The sequence below is a fragment of the Mytilus trossulus genome, chromosome 10, assembly GCF_036588685.1.
Source record: "Mytilus trossulus isolate FHL-02 chromosome 10, PNRI_Mtr1.1.1.hap1, whole genome shotgun sequence".
In the NCBI taxonomy this organism is placed as follows: Eukaryota; Metazoa; Mollusca; class Bivalvia; order Mytilida; family Mytilidae; genus Mytilus; species Mytilus trossulus.
The window spans coordinates 27,894,357-27,919,431 of NC_086382.1; the positions used below are offsets into that span (position 1 = coordinate 27,894,357).

Consider the following 25,075-nt stretch of genomic DNA (forward strand, 5'->3'; position numbering starts at 1 on the left):
CAGTAGTTTCAGAGGGGGGATTTTTGTAAAAGATTACTTAAATTTACGAAAAATGGTTGAAAATTTACTTTAAAGGGCAATAACTCCTAAAGGGGTCAACTAATCATTTTGGTCATGTTGACTTATTTGTAAATCTTACTTTGCTGAACATTTTTGCTGTTTACAGTTTATCTTTATCTATAATAATATTCAAGATAATAACCAAAACCAGCAAAATTTCCCTAAAATTACCAATTCAGGGGCAGCAACCCAACAACGGGTTCTCTGATTCATCTGAAAATTTAAGGGCAGATAGATCTTGACCTGATAAACAATTTTACCCAGTGTCAGATTTGCTCTAAATGCTTTGGTTTTTGAGTTATAAGCCAAAAAATACATTTTACCCCTATGTTCTATTTTTAGCCATGGCGGCCATCTTGGTTGGTTTGGCGGGTCACGCCACAAATTTTTAAACTAGAAACCCCAATCATGATTGTGGCCAAGTTTGGTTTAATTTGGCCCAGTAGTTTCAGAGGAGAAGATTTTTGTAAAAGTTAACGATGACGACGGACGCCAGACACCAAGTGACCTTCGGGCCAGGTGAGCTAAAAAGGAAATCTGGAATAGGTTTCTTATGGAGAGTTGACCATCAATAAAACACTATCTTTTAAATCATTTTTATTATTTTTTTCTGTCTTCTGTGAAATTTGACAAAATGAAGTTCTTCATATATAAATGTAAACATAAATGATTTGTTGAGATGATGATAGTATATAACAATTGATTAACCCAAAAGAATACATTAGTTCCAATTTTTCCTGATACAATAAGTATCAGAACAAACTTTCAGTAGAGAACTGTAAGAACATTATGATTCATATCCAAAAGATCAAAGGTCAGTTTATTTATCTTTAAAATGAAAGTCACATATTCAAAGTTAAAATTCATCTATAAATAATGATTTATACAAAAAAAAGAAGTATTATAGTGCAAATAAAATGAAATGTATAACCCATAGAAATGAATTCCCCACCAAAATGACAATGAATGATACAGTACAAAATGTACTACAAATCCCATTGTATGTTATCAACAATAGTAATCAATTCATTTACTGTAGTTTACAATCATATCCAATTCATTTACTGCTTTCAGTGAGGATATAGTACTCACTTAAAGAAATTACTCCTTTTCCAGTTATTTAATTTTTTCTGTTCATTCACACCTAGGGCATTAAATGCTGGATGTAAGAAAAGCAGTTAGTTTATCAATATGAAGAAAAAAAATAGTCCAAATAGCAAAAAACCTACTTCATCCATTCCCTTCCGCCATGCCCCTTGTTGAAACCTTTAATCAACACTACCAGGACTTTTTCTATGCAATGAAAAGAGTCAAAATACACAGAAACAGAACATAATTTTTGTAATCCTTATTGTATATATTGCAGAGATATTCAAGTATAAGATATTTGAATAAAGGTTTTACTATTTTGAAAAATCTAAATCAAACGACATGACTGAGGTATCATGTTATTGCCTTTCAGAGTATTCCAGATAAGTTAAGTGACTCAGAAACAAACACTACTCTTTTTACTTGTTCGATCCCGGAATAGAACAAAGTACTTTGTTGGGTACTCAGATTAACATCCAGAATCTTGTAGTTTATGTAATACTTTCTAAACCATAAAGAATCATTAAAAGAGCTGATGATGCTGTTGCTGGATTTGCACATATATGTTCTGTGTTTTTTTTAATTGGCCTTTTTAACTTTTTTGGATTCAAGCATCACTGATGAGTCTTTTGTAGACGAAACGCGCGTCTGGCATATATTTTAAATTTAGTCCTGGTATTTATGATGAGTTTATTTGTCATAAAGGAAACATTTTTTTTTCCATTGTAACTTGTTCTCCAGTACATGCAATCAAGAATTAAATCAGGGTACATGTATATTTTGATGGAAAATGGAAAATTGTTACATATGAAAAATGTGGTTTTACCCATTTAAAATGGATTTTTGATTCAAGTGGTCACAATTAAACAGTCATTTGTATGGAAACTAGAATAAAAAATGCCAATGTCATTCATAAATAATTATTTCAGCAATCTGATAACCTTTTAAAGCTGTTTGTACATCTAAAGTTAGATAGCATCAAATCTAATATATTTAACCAAAAAGTTATATCTAAATTCAGTTCACTTTTATGCCATTTCAATGTATTTCTATGGAAATTCTGTGAATATCAGTTAGTCTGCCATGTAAATACACAAGGTTCATGCAATAACAAATAAACCTATTGTTACAATCTAACATTAACTGGATGGATAAATCACACTGCGCTCATATTTATCAGATTTGTTGCATCATTTTGACAAGACACTAAACCTATATACATGAGTAGAGTGAAACCTCTTATTTTAAGTCAGTCTAATATATACTGACAATATAACTGTTTGTTAACAGTATTTACTTTCTGAACAGATGTAACAACATTTAAATACATTAAAACAATAAAATATCTCATTTGATACGTTTCTGTTGTCGACTTCTATAAATGTCATGTAGAGGTGGCGCTGTCTCTGAGTTTTCATCATCGCTATCTTCTCCTTCTGTTATCCTTCGTTTTCTGCCAAGTGCAATGTCAATTGAGTACTGAGTACCAGTATCTGGTCGGAGAAGTCCTTCAACTCCATTTTCTATGATGATTGGAGCTGTCACAAAAACAAAAACATTTTAATGTGCTTCTTAAATACAAAGGTATATCAGATTAAAGAATAATCACAAAGACAATAATAACATGTAAAATGGCTGTCAGACTTAAAACAATATCAGAAAAACAAGAAAGATTTACACAAGCCCTGCCCATAGATATTGACAGAAAATGCAATCTCAAATGATATCATAACAAACAGGAAATGATTGTCTATTAGATCTGATAATTTCCAGCATGGTACAACTCAACAATTATAGTTCCAGACCATATAAAATGGAAAACATTCCTTAATGCAGAGGAAAAATAACACATGACTAACATACCCAATGCTCAGTTGTTATAAATGTTGTTTTTGGTAATTATATATTTTGGCATTGCATTTTCTCTGATTGTTCATGACAACTTTTCTAAATCTGTTGGATGAGTACTGATTGATACATTAGTCTGGGAGAACATGGTTTATTTATAAGTTGTTGATGTTTTTTGAATTAGCTTTAAGTTGTTATTAGTACACTTAAATTGATTCTTTTTGTCATTTATCCTTACGTTATTTAGTGATTTTTGACAATATGACAAGACAAGGCATTTTCAACTGATTTTTAATTTGTCTTCAAATGTTGTGCTGGTTCACCACTGATCCCAAGTCAAGAAAGGGTTGAGCTCTCAAAGACATGATTAGTAAGTGCCAAAAGGAAAGATAAGAAAAGACAAAATAAATAAGAACAGACAAATGAACAGATGAAGTGACAGAGAAGGTACTTGCAGAATGTCAACCCCTCTGTCAGTAGGGTTTTATAATCACTTTCTCCTCCACTGTCAAATTAATAATGTTTACATATAAAACTTTTTAATGACATGGCAAAAGATAATCCTATGTTCCCAAATCTATCTGATACTCAAAAACTAGTAGTCCTACTAAATTCTTCTAATATAAACTAAGTGAAAAACAGGTTCCTTTATAAAACAAGTCTTTAGAGCTGAGGACAGGGGACTCTTAGTTAATTTCACTTGTATATATATAGATATGTGTGTGTTCAACCCTGACAGCTATTTTATCGTTGTTATTACTTTTGTTTATGTCACAAGTATAATGTTACTCATATGATATAATAAAGGTTATCCAGTATACTTTAAGTAATTCAATGGAGTACTTATTTATTTTTTATTTTTTACCACATTTTACCAACAATTAGGAAAAAATAACCGAAAAAACTTTTATTTTGACATGTCCATGACATCACACATGACATTTCTGACCATATTATATCATCTTAGTCATTTTTTCAAACTGAAATAAACAAGGTGCTAATTTTCTTATAAAGTCAAGGGAAGAAAAAACACTTTTGTCGTCAGACCTCCTATGTTTTTATAGGGTCACTTATAGAATATGAAAAATATATTAAATTTCAAGGAAAAAAAACTCTTATGTTATTATAGTGTCACTTTTAGAATATCAGAAATAGGTTCAATAATACCTTCTGGTAGAGTCAGATTCTTCATATGTTCTATAAATTTATCCATCATAACAAATGGTCCCTGTAAAAAAAAAGTTCATGAAAAAATTCATCTGTACAGTATTAGGTTGTGTATAGTCCCCACTTTTTAACCCAAAATATGTAGTTGGAACTATGGGTGCTGATTATACATAACTATAGAGGGTAGTTATAAATAGGTACAGTTTTAACACATAAAGTACAACTATTTTCATCTCAACTTGAAATAATAAGCCACTGTTTTCACTGAAAATTTATTTTTTTGAGAAATGTGCCACAACTGTTAGAGTTCAATATAGGTGGGTAAATATCAAAATCAGCTGACAAGAGGACTAAATGCTTTCGTCTTTTTACTAATTATGACTATTATCAAATTTAACCCAGTGGCTGATCTAGAAATTTTTATAAAAGGGGGCCCAATGACTGTCTAATTAGAGGCATGCTTCAGTGATTCTTTATATAATCAACCAAGTTTTTCCCACAAAAGGGGGGGGGGCACTAGGCCTCCTGTAAAAATCCTCTAAATCTGCCTCTATAACCCAATGGCAATTAAGGGATTGTCAAATAAAAAACAGGAAATGCTTAACTTCTGTATGGCCTGATGCCAGTAGTTTTTTAAACAGATTTTTTTGTATTGCAAATAGGATTAGAAGATTCTAATATTTCTGTTTTTTATTCACCTCTTGACATAATCTTTGTTACTCTTAATAAATTTGCGTTGTTTGTAAACTGTTCCATAGACTAATATTTCTGTCTGAGTTATAACTTACATGAAAACATTCTGGAGGTGGTAACACAGTCAATAGGCTACCAGCTGCAGGAGGTGGAGGGAACTCTCCACCAGAGACAGGATGGGAACCAGGCACTGAAACAGAAAGCAGAACAAGTAACATCACAACTTAAAATTTCTACAGAAAATTCAATGTAACTTTCTACTTAAAATTTCTACAGAAAATTCAATGTAACTTTTTCACTCATATACTTTTAAACATACTTTCATTGCACATATTTCATAAATGTAAACTGAATTTCACAAATTATTAATCTTTTGTCAGATTCATTTTTCTTTGATTTTCTTAACAGGTAGTTTTAAGTATCAATAATAGTCTTTATATTTGCCTGCACAAACATTGATAAGAATTCAAATATTGTCTTACAAACAACAGCCTTTGGTTTAAAGGGCAACATCTGTTCTATGTCAGGCTTTGGGTACTCTGGTTGTCTTTTATTATCCTCCTCAATCATAACAGCTTTAGTGACAGAGCTGGATGGAGCCTGAACCACCTGTTGTTTAACAAGATCCTGAAAGAATATACATTTTATACCTATAATAATAAGAATATACATTTTATAACTATAATTATTAGAATATACATTTTATACCTATAATTATAAGAATATACATTTTATACCTATAATTCTAACATGACGTCCTTCAAACGCTTTGAGTACACACCCGTGGTAAAATATGAATATATTTCATGGGCTGTTCCCATTGTACCCCCACGTCATATGTTTTTTAATGAATGAGCGACTCGACGTCATAGAACAATGACGTCAGAATATAAGCAATTTACGGGAAAATACACGCTTGTGAAACGGAAAATCATCACAACAAGGAAACGTTAACAAATGATGCTAAAATGAGTTATATTAGCCGTTTTTGTATACATATGAGACATATAAGTACAATAATAATTAGATTAATCTAAAATTATCTAAATATGTTATTATAAATAGTTTAAGCATCATCATTTATTCAGTTTGCTCCGTTATTTTACGTCAATTTAATAGTGCGTTTATATATTGGAACGGCAAATAATGCCATCACCTAGAGCGCTTCGATCCAAAATAATTGCCGTATTTGTCCTATTAGAATCGAAATAATTCATGGGGGCTTGAATATATCTAGATTTTACCACGGGTTGTCCCTTTATGCCGATATTTTACCCCTGGCTATCACTCAGGGTAAAATATTTGTCATAAAGGGCCAACCCGTGGTAAAATCACGATATATTCAAGCCCCCATGAATTATTTCTTAATTATATCTTATAACAGGATAAAAGTCAAAGTACTTTCTGTTTATTATATTTTTAGTTGTGGACTAATTTACTACTTATATATAGTGATTTCGCAATTTTCTTTTAATATCCAAAGAGCTTGTAAAAGAGCCAAAAAATGGATTAAGGTGGTATATAATCCTCCAGGGAGATAACTCTGTTAAAATTAACTTAACACTTTAATCACATTTTATTGTTAATCAAGATTCTAAATGATAAAAATTGGTGTTCCTCAAACTGCAATATATCCAGTTAAATTTTTTCTGTAGAATATGTAGTTAGTTTCTTTTATATAGTCAAAATGGATTTTAGTCAAGGTATTTGGTACCACCTAAATTTTAATTTACATCAGAAAAAATACCCTTTTACTTCAGTCTATAAAATAAAAGAAGATGTGTAGCTTTCCATCTCCACTTAGTATACATATTCAGAAACGACAAAAATCTATGTTTTAGTGTTGGAAACCCCAAAAATCTTATACTCAAATTTAAGATATCGATTGGGATTCTCAAAATAATTTTACTGATCTTTACATAACACAGTAACTACTAACAAAAAATTCACAGATTTCACATCTAATTTTATAGGTGTTAAATAGACCTTCATACTGATTATTTCCAAATGTCATATGACTTGATTAAGGCTATCATATGTCATGGGAGAACAAAATAAATCTCTGATAGGCTATTTACCCCATTATAAATGAGAACTCTGAGGAACAATAGCAAGAAGAAACATTAACACAGGTCTAAAATCATCAATTGACACCAACAACCCCTAAATGAGAATATGTCAAGCTTTTGGTCATTTTAGGTTTTTTTTAGATCTTGTAATGATATTTTTTGCGTTCAAATTTTTCATAATATCTAAACTTCCAGATCATTTGGAAATTATAAAGGTTTATAAATAACAACCATTCTGAGAATATTGTATGGCAATACATAGTACCCTACCAGTTAGAAATAAATTGTACTGGATCAAAATGCTAAATTGGTCTATAACTTGACATGATGTAATCAGCAGAGATACTTACATAATAACCAATAGCTTTTAATTCTGTCTGTGTACAAGGATACAAATCTATGTATTTATATCTATCTATCAACAGAGCTGTGTCTTTGTCTTCAAATTCTTGAACCTGGAAATCATTAAAGAGATATATTTACTATAAAATAGAAATATTTACTTCTGTTGTCTCTTTGGGTCCTGTTGAAAATTCATTCAGAAAAGCAATAAAGGTATTTTCTTTTTATATTAATTACAACTGTTTTCAAATAGCTGATTTTTACTTGTAGTTCATTACTAGTCCATGTGAATTATACATGTTATTTAACTCCTTGAACAAAACAAGCAATGAAGTTCAAGTTCGATGCATTTCCGTCAAAAACTCTGGTTTTAGTGAACATCATTTGTGCGTTTAGGGGCGTTGTCACATCCATTCCAATGTTGAGCTAGTGGTTGGAAATTTATAATTCTATATTGTACGAATTATTTGGCAAATTGAATTCTCAAAATTGAAAATCGGCACTGCTGTCATTAGGGAATTTTCATTAAGTACCTACAAAACAACCCTTATTTCTAGTTTATCCTGCACAATGACAATCACTAAAGACCCTTGATGAACGTAAATAGTGCAGGGATACAGGCGACCCCCTAATTCTGGTAAATGACTTCATAAAGGCGTGTATAATTGATGAGATTTTTCCAGTGACGGATGAACTCGAAAGTGGTCTATTGATTCAAAGTAATTTCACTTATGATGTTCAACATACTTTTTCGATCGCCTGTGCTCTTCTCTTTTCTACTTTCTGTATACAGGCTAAATCTCCAACTTCAGATTCAAATGCCAGAAATCTACTCCATATTTCTCTGAAAAGAAAAATCAGTTTACAAAACTTGGAACATAGTTATTGGTTCAAATATAAAACAGTTACTCTTTGAATTTTCAAGTTCTAAAAAATTATTAATTAATTGATGAACAAATATGAAGAACTCTAAATCTAAATTTGTATTTTCAGTGAGAAGAAGGCAATGGAAGTAAAGCAATCATCTATCTATACTTACATTGATTTTTCAGGAAGTATTTGTCCAGATGATAAAACTCGCTCATATAGCACTCTTGTGTTATTATCCTCTGAAAGGAGAAAAAAGTTTAAGTCAATAGTAATACACCATGTGAAACAGGCGCAGATCTAGAGGGGGGGTGGTTCTGGGGGTTGGGACCCCCCTTTTTTGGGACGATCAATGCATTTGAATGGGGACATGTAATTGGAAACACCCCCCTTTTTGTCCTGGGTTAGGAACCCCCCTTTTTAAAATGGCTGAATCCGCCCCTGTGAAAAGATATGAAAAAAAAATCCTCTGCTTTCTTATCAACAACTATTTTAGAAGTAGAATTTTCCACATTTATGTGAATCATTTAAGTGAAAACTTTTTTTATTGTACAAAAAATAACAATGTAAGCTTTCCTAGCTATAATAAAAAAAAAAAAAAATGTAGTAAGTCATCTCATTCAATTTCCTCTTATTAAACATTTGTTAACCAAAGTAAAAAGCTTAAGTCTATAATATACAAGCTGAATTCCTTTGTAAAGGTGCTGGAAATAGCAATCATAAATCTGAAATAAAATATCTTGAGGAATATGTATATGTATAAATAAACTTAGAAATATGCTGACTTACCATTCAAATGAGACATAAAATCCATGTAACAAAGAGCGTATTCAGGATGTCCTCCGTATTTCTTTAATCCGAGTTCAAAAATCTTCAGGGCCACGTTTTTCTCCTGTTAGGTTTGAATAACAATATTTTAAGAAGTTTTATTAATGAATTATCTGAAACAATAAACTTCATCAACAAAGACCAGATATGCTGACACAACATGTAACCCCCCCCCCCCCCCCCCCCCCCCCAACACATTAAACATTATATAGGGTGCAATACAATTTAAAAAAAAAGGATCATTGATGGATCCAAGGTGGTCAAGGAGTTGGAACCAACTCTTCTTTTCCAATTAAAAAAAAAGGAAAAAAGTTTTATGATTGGATCTGTGTCTGATAAACTGTAATGAAATAAACAAAATAACAAAGAAAGTTAATGACACTTTTATTGGGACCATGCTATGCATGTAAATATATGCATAGACATTCAATTTTTTACATAAAATATTCACACATACATATATGCATTATCTTTAAATACCAGAAGTATTATGAAATGTTATGATAACATATAGCAATTCAAGGAAGGAACATAGTTTAATCTTAAAGTAAACTATATTTCACCCTCCAATGAACTTTCCGATTATGACATGCTACTGAAATAACATATGCTACAAAGATTCTTTTCTCACAACTAAGTCCAACCTTTTAGAGTAAATTCACAAGTTTAAAAAATTGATGAATACTTAAAACACCAGGTTAAACTTTCAACAGAATATAAACACTAGTGTGAAGAAGATATACACTAGGATATTTCATATATATGTATTTAAATAATTCTACACACTGTAAAAAATGTACACACACACATACCAGATGTTTACTCAAGCATGGACAACATCAGATTATGTAAAACTCAAAAGTCAATGTATTGAAATCAAGAAAAGTTTGCATTTGATGGAGATAAATAAATTATGAGTTTTAAAAAGTAGTTAATATATGATTTACAAAATTTAACTTTTGTGTAATAACCTTTTGTCTGGGCAAATATTTGTTTTATTCAAATAAAAGATAATAGATTGTTTACACCTTAAACATAATTATAGATTATCGGTGATCATCTCAACGAGATTGATTTTCTCGCTTGAGCTGGTACAGCGAAAGTGAGAAAAGCAATCGAGTTGAGATGACCAATGATAATCTATTTATCGCTATTTTACCTATGACGGCGTTGTCAATTTCATGTCAATTTCGTTAGCAACGCCACATGGCCTCCTTAGTTTCTGGTGATAATTTTTCCATCTCAAGCGAGAAGCATGATATGAAAATTATCACAAAAAAAGATCAAAAGAAAAATGCACAAAATAGCGATAATGTCCAATATCAAAGGACGTTTTTTCTGCTGCATTATCATAGCAACAATAACAACAATTTTAGTCTTTACCGCTGTCAATAAATCCATTGATTCTTGGCAGTGAGTGTTTACTAAATACTCAACAGCTGCAAGCACACACAAATTCTAATTACTGGAGATTATTTTTTTTCGTGGGTATCAATTTTCATGGATTGCTGAGAATTTCATATTTGTGGATATTTAATTTTGTGGTTTTGCCAATCTCTGTATTCAAAGCTTATTGAAACTATGTAATTAGTTTCAACATTTAAATTCATGGTTAACCTGTACCCATTAAACCCACGAAAATTGGTATCCAACGAATAATAATGAATTCACAGTATATAATCTCTCACTAACCTTGCTGCAGTAATATTCCATCAATGCTGCTGCTACATAAACTTGATATTTTGTTTTATTGTTTTCTCTCGCCATTTTAAATACAAGACGTGCCGACTTAATCCCTTCTGCTCTCCTGGCAAATTTCATATATTGTATATAGCCCTGAAAGAAATCATTTTAATCAGTTGTCAACCAACGATTGTTCAACCCAACATATGTTCCTCTGACAACTCTGTTATAATGGTTATAAACAATAACATAATATTTATTCCTGTTGGAGCAAATATTCCTCAACCATTATTTTGTAAGAAAATCCCCATATTTAACAAAGGACAGAAATATAACTCATGAGAAATGTCTCTGTTTTGATGATCTTGGGTTGCTGATCATTAAGTCTGTTTAGTATCTTTCTATCTACTTTGGCTTCTGCTCAAAACACAAAAGAGGGTAAACAAATCCTCATTTAAGGATGTACTTATGTGAGGTTTTGGAATAAGTGTCAAATGTTCAGACTCCTTAATGTTTTTCTATACAAAACAAGGTAAAATATTTTGCCTTAAAACACCTATTTATCTTTTAACATAAGAGCTCATAAAATGTCATTTGACAAATTTTACTTTTTAATTTTACCTTAGATCACCTAAGTACATCCTTAGGGGCAATCACTAACTATATCAGCACATTTGACTCGTTAGAAGATATTGCATTGCTGATTATTTTTGTAATATAAAGTGTCTATTCCTCTATCATAACTTTTATCACATGAGGCAAAATGCAAATAAATGGTTAAAATCGTATTTACTCAATAAGAAGTCTTTGGAAAAATTGCCTACATGTAGAACTTGTCTTGCTGTTCATTTTTGTTTATTTAATTATCTATCTTTCCATTTTCGTTTTAAAGATACAAGGCAAAAAATTGGTAAAAATCATCAGCTATTTAAGAGTCGACTAAAAGTTTCGAGCACACAATCTTATTAGTAGTATGTTGTTCTGATCATTTTTACAATTTGAAGGTTCCCCCAAACTATTATCGCTTTCAAGATAATGGCCAACAAAAGTGAAAATAAAATGAAAAAATTTGCCATCATAAAATCGGGCCATCATACACATTTCTTTAATTACAGTAGATATCCCAATGATGAATGCATCAAGTTTGGTTAAATTGGCCTTGTTGTTTCAAAAGAGAAGATTTTTTGTAAAAGTGAACAGTCGAAAGACAACGGACACCTTTCAGCTAGGTAAGCTAAAAAGGCTTGAGCTGCTAATTGCCTTAAAGAAGTTTGTGATGCACAGTCTAATAACATAAGGGACACATTTGAAAATCTTCCACCATTAATATAATTATTAATATCAAAAACAGCATGTCCTGTTACATATTCCTAATTTATCATTACATATTCCTAATGTATCATTTTACTCCCACAAATATAACGAAGGTATGATGCAGTTGAAGAGATAGGTGTGACAAATATGTCATACACCTGCATGATATTTTCATAATAAACTATAATTAATATTGAAAATATTTTAATATACATAACATTCTGTTCAATCAGAATATTTTGTGTGATTTATATATAAATAATGACCTTTGGATTATGAAATAAAAAATGTGTTATCTTATTAAAAAATCTTTCAATAAGTGGAAGTAGAACATTGTAAGGTACAGAAAATATGTCAAATGGAATGTCATATCAAAATCAAGTTTGGTACCATATCATAGACATGTATGTAGATGCTAACAAAAATGTGAGAAATTTTTTTTTTACAAACAAAAAGACAGAGATCAAACCAGTATACCCATCCTTTTTAGTAGGAATAATATAATATAATTGCAATTAATTGCTTCAAGACAAGTCCTTCTTTTCCTTATATAAACAAGTGTATGTATGATTGCTGATGAGACAACTATCCATCAAAGAACAACACACAAGCTGATTGTGGAACAATCTGAGACTGAAGCAATGAAAAATAATTTGAATAACTATATGTGGTAATTACCAAAGTGGGATCTGTGTCCTGCATGGCAAGAAATCTTTTATATATGGTGTGCACCTTTTCATACTTCATTCTTCCCTGTTAAAAGCATTACAGATTAATTACGAATACAATCTTGATAAGTATTGAATTATGTGTGTAGGTGTATTGCTTATTTTAACTTTTATAAAATAGAACTTTTAATTATAAATTCTTTTCTAATAATCTCAATTTACAAATGTTAGCATTTGTTATGCGTTTAGTCTATGTATTGATATATTTTAAAGAAACTTTGCATTAACTGTGAAAGTACTTTTGTTCAAAGAACTAGTTTTTGTAATTGGGGTTCAAATTCCCAACAGAATGTAAAATTTCCATATAAAACTAAAATGCTCTAATATCCAAAAATCAAAACCCCACGAACTGAGGATTTTTTTAAATCCACGAATCAATGCCCACAAATAACAAGTGAAACTGTGAGCTACTGCTCACTGATGATACCCCCGCCGCAAGTGGATAATATTAATAGTGTAAAAATATGCAAGTGTTCGGTAAACAGGAAGTTGTCAAGTGATGAATCTGAAAACGCATCACACGGTATAGCTGACTTAGATAAACCCTGAAACCAAATTTTAGAAATCCTTGTATTGTAGTTCCTGAGAAAAATGTGACGAAAATTTTCTACTTGGCTATCAAGTGTAAAATCATACAAGTGTTCGGTTAACAGGAAGTTGTCAAGTGATCAATCTGAAAACGCATCACACGATATAGCTGACTTATATAAACCCTGAAACCAAATTTCAGAAATCCTTGTATTGTAGTTCCTGAGAAAAATGTGACAAAAATTTTCAACTTGGCTATCATGTGTAAAATCATACAAGTGTTCGGTAAACAGGAAGTCTATGAATGATGAATCTGAAAACGAATCACACGGTATGGCTGACATATATAAATGTTGATACCAAATTACAGAAAGGGTGGATGTGTAGTTCCTGAGAAAAATGTGACGAAAGTTTCATGGGACTGACTGAGGGACTGACTGACGGACTGACAGACAGAGGTAAAACAGTATACCCCCCCTTTTTAAAGCGGGGGTATAAAAATACCTTCACACTAGTTAAGGGACTTCCCTGTTGTGGAGTTTAACATATTATGGACATTTGGTTTGTTTATTCCAATGACCCAAACTAATGGAGAATTTTGAGATTAAGAGTTTAAGCATGCCACATGTGCCTGCCATAAGTCAATAACCTTATCAATATTATTTTTTTTAGTTAAACCTACTCTTTTTGTCACTTTGGGATTTTATGTTAATATCAGATCTTGATAGCCTCTGTCAAATTGATTTACAACTTTTCTCTCTTATGATTTGTGCATTACAGTTTAAATAAAGCATGTGGCTTTTGTTGGAGACTGTATGTTGACTGCTCAAGGTTTTTATTCATTTTTGTGTCTTTAGATTGTTTTCTCAATGATCTATATATCCAACATCTCCTTTTATTCATGTGGGAATTTGAAGGATTACAATAATCAGAACCATAAACATTTGAATTCCATTTTCTTATTTCACTCACTTCTTCAAAATCAGCGTAAGCAAAGAACAGTAACATATTACTTTTCATCAATGTTGTTATTGACCTTTCATAGATGGCTGCAGCTTCATCGGCAAACATTTTACCAGCATTTTGGTCCTGCAAAAATGTAATAGCAACTTCAAAATTATGTTATATCTTAGGCCAAATAAAAATATATGTTTGGTTCAAGTTACCCACCTGACCCTAGTTTAAACCCCAACCCTAGAACTTTTTTTTTCATTTCTGTAAAATAATTTTTTCGAACGATCAAATTTGGAGGTTGTAAATTTACATAATTAATTTGATAGATTTCTGTCATCTGAATTTCCATCAGAAGTATCTGTTATGGCTAAAATGCAACTATTCATAACAGAATGCAACAAAATTAAATAAAAACGTAACATTTCTGTTTATTTTACAACCCAACACTTGAAAATGGCTAACTTCTGGTTGGACATGTATAATTCCGGAATTAGTTTTGGTAAACACAAGATTTTTTCCAGATTTTGACAATCCAAAATTAAAAACAAGAGGCTCTCAAGAGCCTGAATCGCTCACCTGAATTTTTTTGGTTTAATCTCTCATCAATGATTATTTTGGCTTTTCAATTTATTTAAATGTTCTTTGAATCGTCCTATTTTCTTCAAAAGCAAAAAAAAATCATTTTCTCCAATGTTCTATTTTAGCCATAGGAGCTATGTTTCTTGACATACAAGGAAATGAAATATAAAATGTATACTAGATACTCTGAAACTCTGAAACTCATTTAGCCTAAGTTTGGCTGAAATTGATACAGCAGTTTCAAAGGAGAAGATTTTTTAAAGTAAGTCAACATGATGAACAAATTGTGAAAAAAAGTCTTTAAAGGGCAATAACTCCTTAAGAGGTCAATTGACAATTTTGGTCAAATTGACTTAATTGTAGATCTTACTCTGCTTAACTTTGTTTGATTAATCTGAAAATTTCAGGGCTTATAGATCTTGACCTAATGAACCTTTTTATCCTTTGTCAGATTTGCTCTAAATGCTTTCGTTTTTGAGATATAAGCCAAAAACTGCATTTGACCCCTATGTTCTATTTTAAGTAACGGCATCCATGTTTTATGACGGATCAAAAATCTAAGCACACACTTAGTGCAGGATAATCTAAGGAGCAATCATGCTAAGTTTCATCCAAATCCATTCAGTAGTTTCAGAAGAGAAGATTTTTTTAAAGTTAGCAAATATGATGAACAAATTGTGAAAAATTGTCATTTAAGGACAATAACCCCTTAAGGCATGTAAGGGGTCAGTTGACAATTTTGGTTATATTAACTTATTTGTAGATCTTACTTTGCTGATCATTTTTGCTGTTTACAGTTTATCTTTATCTATAATAATATTCAAGATAATGACCAAAAACTGCAAAATTTCCTTGAAATTACCAATGAAGTGGCAGCAACCTAACAATGGTTTGTTTGATTAATCTAAAAAATTTCAGGGCTTATAGATCTTGACCAAATGAACATTTTTATCCCTTGTCAGATTTGCTCTAAATGCTTTCGTTTTTGAGATATAAGCCAAAAACTGCATTTGACCCCTATGTTCTATTTTAAGTAATGGTGGCCATGTTTTTTGACGGATCAAAAATCTAAGCACACACTTTGTGCAGGATAATCTAAGGAACAATCATGCTAAGTTTCATCCAAATCCATTCAGTAGTTTCAGAAGAGAAGATTTTTTTAAAGTTAGCAAATATGATGAACAAATTGTGAAAAATTGTCATTTAAGGACAATAACCCTTTAAGGGGTCAGTTGACAATTTTGGTCATATTAACTTATTTGTAGATCTTACTTTGCTGATCATTTTTGCTGTTTACAGTTTATCTTTATCTATAATAATATTCAAGATAATGACCAAAAACTGCAAAATTTCCTTGAAATTACCAATTAAGTGGCAGCAACCCAACAATATTTTGTTTGATTAATCTGAAAATTTCAGGGCTTATAGATCTTGACCTAATGAACATTTTTATCCCTTGTCAGATTTGCTCTAAATGCTTTTGTTTTTGAGATATAAGCCAAAAACTGCATTTGACCCCTATGTTCTATTTTAAGTAACGGCGGCCATGTTTTTTGACGGATCAAAAATCTAAGCACACACTTAGTGCAGGATAATCTAAGGAACAATCATGCTAAGTTTCATCCAAATCCATTCAGTAGTTTCAGAAGAGAAGATTTTTCTAAAGTTAGCAAATATGATGAACAAATTGTGAAAAATTGTCATTTAAGGACAATAACCCCTTTAAGGGGTCAGTTGACAATTTTGGTCATATTAACTTATTTGTAGATCTTTACTTTGCTGATAATTTTTGCTCTTTACAGTTTATCTTTATCTATAATAATATTCAAGATAATGACCAAAAACTGCAAAATTTCCTTGAAATTACCAATTAAGGGGCAGCAACCCAACAATGATTTGTTTGATTAATCTGAAAATTTCAGGGCTTATAGATCTTGACCTAATGAACATTTTTATCCCTTGTCAGATTTGCTCTAAATGCTTTTGTTTTTGAGATATTAGCCAAAAACTGCATTTGACCCCTATGTTCTATTTTAAGTAACGGCGGCCATGTTTTTTGACGGATCAAAATTCTAAGCACACACTTTGTGCAGGATAATCTAAGGAACAATCATGCTAAGTTTCATCCAAATCCATTCAGTAGTTTCAGAGGAGAAGATTTTTTAAAGTTAGCAAATATGATGAACAAATTGTGAAAAATTGTCATTAAAGGACAATAACCCCTTGAGGGGTCAATTGACAATTTTGGTCATATAAACTTATTTGTAGATCTTACTTTGCTGATCATTTTTGCTGTTTAAAGTTTATCTTTATCTATAATAATATTCAAGATAATGACCAAAAACTGCAAAATTTCCTAGAAATTACCAATTAAGTGGCAGCAACCCAACAATATTTTGTTTGATTAATCTGAAAATTTCAGGGCTTATAGATCTTGACCTAATGAACATTTTTATCCCTTGTCAGATTTGCTCTAAATGCTTTTGTTTTTGAGATATAAGCCAAAAACTGCATTTGACCCCTATGTTCTATTTTAAGTAACGGCGGCCATGTTTTTTGACGGATCAAAAATCTAAGCACACACTTAGTGCAGGATAATCTAAGGAACAATCATGCTAAGTTTCATCCAAATCCATTCAGTAGTTTCAGAAGAGAAGATGTTTTTAAAGTTAGCAAATATGATGAACAAATTGTGAAAAATTGTCATTTAAGGACAATAACCCCTTAAGGGGTCAGTTGACAATTTTGGTCATATTAACTTATTTGTAGATCTTACTTTGTTGATAATTTTTGCTCTTTACAGTTTATCTTTATCTATAATAATATTCAAGATAATGACCAAAAACTGCAAAATTTCCTTAAAATTACCAATTAAGTGGCAGCAACCCAACAATGGTTTGTTTGATTCATCTGAAAATTTCAGGGCTGATAGATCTTGAGCTAATGAATATTTTTACCCCATATCAGATTTGCTCTAAATGCTTTCGTTTTTGAGATATAAGCCAAAAACTGCATTTGACCCCTATGTTCTATTTTAAGTAACGGCGGCCATGTTTTTTGACGGATCAAAAATCGAAGCACACACTTTATGCAGGATACTCTAAGGAACAATCATGCTAAGTTTCATCCAAATCCATTCAGTAGTTTCAGAGGAGAAGATGTTTTAAAAATTGTTAACGACGACAGAAGACGACGTCGACGATGTCGACGGACGCCAAGTGATGAGAAAAGCTCACATGGCCTTTTAGGCCAGGTGAGCTAATAAATAAAAATGCAGACCAAGCGACCCTTTTTTTTTTAAAGTATGTAACTGGAACCACACATATATTTTTATTTGGCCTTATATTACTAATGTAATTCAGTGTTCTCCCTAGGACCTTTAAGCACCTTATTTTGGAAAACCGGTGCTATGTTAATTTCCATAGTGCTATATAAAGTCTTGGGAGAATACTTTTATAATGTTAGTTTCATATGCTGTAAATTCAGACATGTTTTTTAATTACTGTAAAAATTGTGACTAGATAGGTACACATATCACAAAAATTAAAATGTCCCCTTATGTCCTGAAATTGTAATATAAATCTCCAATTTTTATCCATTGTTCAATGAATCACAATTATACTCTGCAAACAGAAATTTCTGAATTTACAGTCATTTAAACTGTTAAATTGGGTTGAAAATAGTATAGAGAGTTCTGACTAATATTCTACATATAGGATCTTTTCAATTTTATAAAATCTACAATGAATTGCATTCAATTGATTATAAGAGTTGTATGAAATGGACAAAGTTATCTTATACTTTACAAAACCTTTGTGTGCACATGTTTTCACCAACAGTTAAGATAGGAATTTGACTCATAGTTACAAAATAAGATGGGAAAGTTTTGACCTACAAGCTAAGAAACCTTCATAAAAATCTCAATGAAAAGTCAATAGATGGCCTAGGTGACATAATGGCCTTTTGTCTCACATGTTAGAACATCTGTAAAACTATCATTCAAACTTCAATATAGAAATAAACTTATAAAAATGTTACAATGTGTGAATACATATTAAGAAATATCATATACATGTGAATTGTGACAATCCTTTAAACTAGTTTTTTTTTTTAAATGTTTTATGACAACCCTTTTATCTAAATATTATTTATTATTAAATTAAGTTTAGTTTTTTTTGCTTCATGAATAATACTGTGAATTCATTTATTTTCTTGGGTACCAAACTTCGTGGATGGAAGAAAACTTGCATATTTCGTGGATATTTAATTTCGTGGTTTTGACAAAGTCTGCATAGATTTCTGAAGAAAAACAGTTTGTCATTGAACATTTAAATTCATGGTTACCCTGTTACCACGAAATCCACGAAAATTGGTATCCAACGAATATAAATAAATCAACAGTAAATCTATATTATTTTAGTTTTAGTTTCTTGTGTACTATTTGGAAATTAGTATGGCGTTCATTATCACTGAACTAGTTTATATTTGTTTAGGGGCCAGCTGAAGGACGCCTCCAGGTGCGGGAATTTCTTGCTACATTGAAAATCTGTTGGTGACCTTCTGTTGTTGTTTTTTCTATGGTCCTGTTGTTGTTCTCTTTGACACATTCCCCATTTCCATTCTCAATTTTATTAATATTGACAAAGCTTACCCCTTTTTCTGTTAATATCCTGCTTGAATGTTCCAAATATGATGCTGCTTCATACCAGATGTCAGGATGATGTCCCAGGCAGAGTAAACATTGCTCATAGGCAAACATTACTGAAATACAACATTCAGATTATTTCACTGCAGGGATAATTCTTAACCCTTACCATGCTGAGTTGTTTTCAGAAATTGTCTAAATTTCGAGTATTTGCAAAAATATGCAAATGATATGCAAATGAGCTGTACCCTGATGCTGATGCATACTGATTGCAATAAATCTAAAATAAGGGATCACAGGGTGGGGTGGTCGGGGTGAGGAGGCGGGGAAGGGTGGGCGGGAATTTGCCCCAAAGTTGGTCCTCAGGTGCAAAAAGCATCAATTTTGACGTTTTTCGTTCTTTTTCTCGACCTATAATTCCGAGGGATGCTAATAGATGCATCCATCTGTAGTTTACATGTAGGGTGGACACCAGTGAACACTTTTATCACAACAGTTGTTAGGTCGGAGTGAAACTGATCTTGGTTCATCAGTGTAAAGAAGGTCATTTGCACCAAAATTCACAAAGTTTCGGAATTTTTCCAATTTTGAACTTTAACTGGACTTGCAACCGGAAGTAGTCGTTTCCTCGGCGCATTTTGATAATAAACACGACCATTCATTATGTGCCTTTAAGTTAACAGTATTTGTCAAGTTTTCAGTCCTCTGAACTCCGTGATTCAGACCTTGAAGGTAAGCCCACCCCTCCAAAAAAACCAATTTTGTCCGATATCAAATTTTGAAGTTCGTACTTGAGCTCAAAATGATTATTAAAAGTGAGAAACATGACATGAATAGTTTCAGATTGAGGAAACGTGCATACACTAAGATTTAAATGGTATTACGATGACCTCTAAATGTATGGAGCGCCATTGATGCCAAAATAACGGTAATCTGGGTACGGCCGTAATATTACGGCCCCCGCACGACAAGGGTTAATAAGTGGACAAACATGACCATGCTATGATTTTTATTTGGGATGGCAATGAAAAATCACTGGTCAAAGTATTCTTAGTTTGTTCAAGTATCAAATGTTAAAATAACTCCATTATTTATATTTTTTGTAAGGTATGATAAACAGTAGAAATCAGAAACTAGAGGCTCCAAAGAGCCTGTGTCGCTCACCTTGGTCTATGTGAATATTAAACAAAGGACACAGATGGATTTATGACAAAATTGGGTTTTGGTGATGGGGATGAGTTTGTAGATCTTACTTTTCTAAACATTCTTGGTGCTTACAATAATCTCTATCTAGTATCTATAATGAACTTGGCCCAATAGATTCAGTGGAAAATGTTAGTGAAAATTTACAAATTTTATGAAAATTGTAAAAAAATGACTAAAAAGGGCAATAACTCCCTAGGGGATCAATTGACCATTTTGGTCATGTTGACTTATTTGTAGATCTTACTTTGCTGAACATTTTTGCTGTTTACAGTTTATCTCTATCTATAATAATATTCAAGATAATATCCCAAAACAGCAAAATTTCCTTAAAATAACCAATTCAGGGGCAGCAACAGGTTGTCCGATTCATCTGAAAATGTCAGGGCAGATAGATCAGATCATCTTGACCTAATAATTTTTTTTACCCAAGTGAGATTTGCTCTAAATGCTTTGGTTTTTGAGTTGTAAGCCAAAAACGGCATTTTACCCCTATATTCTATTTTTAGCTGTAGCAGCCATCTTGGTTGGTATGCCCAGTCACCGGACACACTTTTTTAAGTAAATATCCCAATGATGATTGTGCCTAAGTTTGGTTTAATTGTCCCATTAGTTTCAGAGGAGAAGATTTTCCAAAAGATAACGAAGATTTACAAAAAATTGTTAAAAATTGACTAAAAAGGGCAATAACTCCTTAGGGGATCAATTGACCATTTTGGTCATGTTGACTTATTTGTAAATCTTACTTTGCTGAACATTTTTGCTGTTTACAGTTTACCTCTATCTATAATAATATATGAAAATAACCCAAAACAGCAAAATTTCCTTAAAATTACCAATTCAGGGGCAAAAACCTAACAACGGGTTGTCTAATTCATCTGAAAATTTCAGGGCAGATAGATCTTGACCTGATAAACACTTTAGCTCCATGTCAGATTGCTCTAAATGCTTTGGTTTTTGAGTTATAAGCCAAAAACTGCATTTTACCCCATGTTCTATTTTTAGCCGTGGCGGCCATCTTGGTTGGTATGTCGGATCATCGGATACCCCAATGATGATTGTGAGCAGTTTGGTTAAATTTGGCCCAGTAGTTTCAGAGGAGAAGATTTTTGTAAAAAATTACGGACGACGGACGCCAAGTGATGAGAAAAGCTCACTTGGCCCTTTGGGCCAGGTGGGCTAAAAATAAAGTGGCATTTGATCATCGGCCATAGATTTTTATACAATTTTCAGAATGTTTGGTACTGAAAGCTAGATTGCTTGAAAGCTATAGTTTTTATTCCATTGTCAAAAGTTTGGTACTGAAAGTGAGATTGATTGTAAGCCATAGTTTTTTATACCATTTTCAGACTGTTTTATATGGAAAGTGATATTGCTCCAACGCCATATGTTATGTACTAAAAGTGAGGTTTGATTTGATGAACAGAAGACAACGACACAGTAATAGCATGTTTTATGTGACAGTCAGTGAGGTGTAGAAAATAATCAACTTCATCTCATTTCATTAGAATACAAACGTTCTAGTACAAGATATTATGACTTATTTTGAAGTACTGTTGATTCATTTATATTCGTGGGTTACCAATTTACGTGGATTTTGTTAGGTGATCCATGAAATTAAACGTTCAACGAACTATAAATTTACAATAAGTCTTGAATGCAGACTATGACAAAACCACAAAATAAATTATTCACCAAAATGCAAATTTTCCTCAATTCATTAAAAATGCTACTCACGAAAATAAATGAATTTACAGTTACTGAAATCAGAATAATAATAATCACCTCTTCTGGTAATAAGAGCATGATCTTCTGTCTTTAGAGGATTGCTTTTTTCCCATGAAATATATTTCTTCCACAAATCCACCTAAAAATAAATTTAAATGTCTTGAACAACAATTCAACTAATTGGATTTTAAAACACAACTTCCAATCTAAGGAGTCATGAACATTTTTGAATTCATGAAGGTTTTTTTTAATCATGCAGGTTTTTTGGAGTCATAAAGGTTGTATTTCTTTATCCAGATTTTTTCCCCAATTTATTAGACAAAAAAAAATAATTATACATACAATTACATTTTTGGTGTGAAATTTTCATTTATGCATAAGAAAAACTTGAAGGTTGTATTTCTTTATCCAGATGTTTTTTTTCAAATTTATTAGACAAAAAAAAATATAATTATATTTTGGGTGTGAAATTTTCATTACACAAGAAAAAAATAGCTTATGAACTTAATAGATTTTGTAGCACTTTAAGTCAATTTCAACGAGTCTTGATTTCAAATATGACAGAAATCAAAAATTTAAGTACAATTTCTCTTATAAGGAATATTAAAAACATTTTTTTCAAGAATCTTTACAATTTAATTTAGTTTAGTTTGATAAGCGAAATCATTTAAGACCCACCTGTGTAGCTTCTTCAGGTATATTCATTGGAGGTATGGATGGCATGTTTTTATTTATTCCTCTCGTCACTGCCTCATATTCTTTAGCTACACGTCTAGAATTCATATACTCTCTACCTCTATCTTCAGTCATTTTCTTTGCTATCAGAGGATTAATACTCTGAAAATAGAAAATGTTAATTCCTTTCAAAGAACATTGAGGTGTTTATGAACTTTCTGTTTTGCATAATTAACATAGATAGAATTACTGAAATCTTCAAAATGTTAATGTGCATCTCTCAAGAAGGATTTTGTCTAAAATGAAACTTGCCCCACTTGTGTTCAATCTTTTAATATCTAAATATATGTTGTACTTTGTGATATTACATAACATATATAGAGGTTGAGACTGAACATGAATGCGGCCTCTTTCATTTTAGACAAAAACAATTTGAGCGACTTAAATGATCAAATCATTTCAAATCTTTTACAAAAATATTATTGAATAAACTGAAGTATACACCTGTGTTTTAAAAATATGTTCAAAATCTTTAATCAGATGTAATTCGAATGTTAGGCCAAAATAAGGCCATACTTCTTTGTTTTACTTTATTTGATTTGATTTAATTTAATTAATTACTGTAAAAAGTTTATTTTCATTTTTCACAGTGTAAATTTCTATGTCCAACCCTGATTGAAGGGTTTCATGTTCACATTTTTCTTGTCCATGTCTTTATTTCAATATACATTATTCTTCTGAGAAGAGAATAAACTAGCATTTTTATATTACTGGCAAAATTAGTAAAAATATACCCCTCACGAAATGTTTTCACTTTACAGTATGCACTAATACAATTTCATGGCAGTCAGTTTTATAAGCTATGTAAACTTGAGTGTGCAGGATGAAATACAATTTTCAACATGCAAATTTAACAAATTTTATCTTAAAATGTTAAACTGACAGCACTTCATCATCCATCTGCAAAATATCCAAGTTAAAACAAAAATCCCTTTATCACCCAATAGACACATAGAGAATATTTGAATCCTCGGTCCCTTCATATATTAGTTTATTTTTAGTATTTTATGGATTAGTTGTGTCATGTAAAACCACCCCCTGGTACCTTGATAATACAATATCTGAAATAAATAGCCATACGTTTTCATAAGCACAATATTCCTTCCAGAATATTTCTATGTTTATCATTGGGTTGACAACTCCTCGCTGGTAGACCTTCCGTACAGCTGTAATTCTCTGGTTTTCAGCATATGATCCAACTGCCTCCCTGTAAATCAAGAAAATAATCATCAATTTATAAATAAGGAAAAGTGGTAAAACTGCTGTTATTTAATATAATTGCATTCCTGTAAATCAAGTAAATTATCATCAATTTATAAATAAGGAAAAGTGGTAAAACTGCTGTTATTTAATATAATTGCATTCCTGTAAATCAAGTAAATTATCATCAATTTATAAATAAGGAAAAGTGGTAAAACTGCAGTTATTTAATATAATTGCATTCCTGTAAATAAAAAAAATTATCATCAATTTATAAGAAGGAAATGTGGTAAAAAAGCTGTTATTTAATCCAAGTGCCTCCCTGAAAAACCAAAAAATAAACGCAGCTAATGTCACTTAAAATTTTTGTTTGTTATACAAGGTCTAATACTAGACCAATGATCTCCATCAGTTGACACAAGCACTCTACTACAAGACTTTTGAGAGGGTACAACTGATATCTTTAAGAACCAGTTTAAAATGGGAAGATTTGAAGACCGATCTTTGACCTATAATGGTTTAAACAAATTGTGACTTGGATGGAGAGCTGTCTCATTGGCAATCATAACACATGTTCTTACATCTATGTTTTGTGTTGAAGACCTCACTGAGACTTGAAGATGGAAAACAGCAATAAGGTTGCAGAGGCGGATCCAGCCATTTTAAAAGGGAGGGGTTCCCAACCCAGAGTAAAGGGGGGTTCCAACTATATGCTCCCATTCAAATGCATTGATCGTCAAAAAAAAAGGGGGGTTCCAACCCCCGGAACCCCCCCCCCCCCCCCACCCCCTGGATCTGCCAATGAAGTTGCTCTT

General features: G+C 31.6%; 1 protein-coding gene across 1 annotated transcript in view; it reads right to left on the minus strand.

Moving 5' to 3' along the window:
- Positions 1 to 642: 642 nt before the first annotated feature.
- Positions 643 to 25,075, minus strand: part of LOC134687141 (cleavage stimulation factor subunit 3-like) — a 44,304-nt gene continuing 19,871 nt past the window's right edge. Inside the window, exons 7-21 of the mRNA XM_063547163.1 lie at positions 24,141 to 24,267; positions 23,004 to 23,162; positions 22,383 to 22,464; positions 19,401 to 19,510; positions 14,189 to 14,305; positions 12,639 to 12,713; positions 10,656 to 10,799; positions 8,925 to 9,027; positions 8,308 to 8,377; positions 8,016 to 8,112; positions 7,277 to 7,381; positions 5,340 to 5,484; positions 4,953 to 5,047; positions 4,165 to 4,225; positions 643 to 2,687 (exon numbers count right to left, since the gene is read on the minus strand). Of these exons, the coding sequence (XP_063403233.1) occupies positions 2,497 to 2,687; positions 4,165 to 4,225; positions 4,953 to 5,047; positions 5,340 to 5,484; positions 7,277 to 7,381; positions 8,016 to 8,112; positions 8,308 to 8,377; positions 8,925 to 9,027; positions 10,656 to 10,799; positions 12,639 to 12,713; positions 14,189 to 14,305; positions 19,401 to 19,510; positions 22,383 to 22,464; positions 23,004 to 23,162; positions 24,141 to 24,267 (1,681 nt within the window). The 3' untranslated portion in view covers positions 643 to 2,496. The remainder of the gene's footprint in view (positions 2,688 to 4,164; positions 4,226 to 4,952; positions 5,048 to 5,339; positions 5,485 to 7,276; positions 7,382 to 8,015; positions 8,113 to 8,307; positions 8,378 to 8,924; positions 9,028 to 10,655; positions 10,800 to 12,638; positions 12,714 to 14,188; positions 14,306 to 19,400; positions 19,511 to 22,382; positions 22,465 to 23,003; positions 23,163 to 24,140; positions 24,268 to 25,075) is intronic.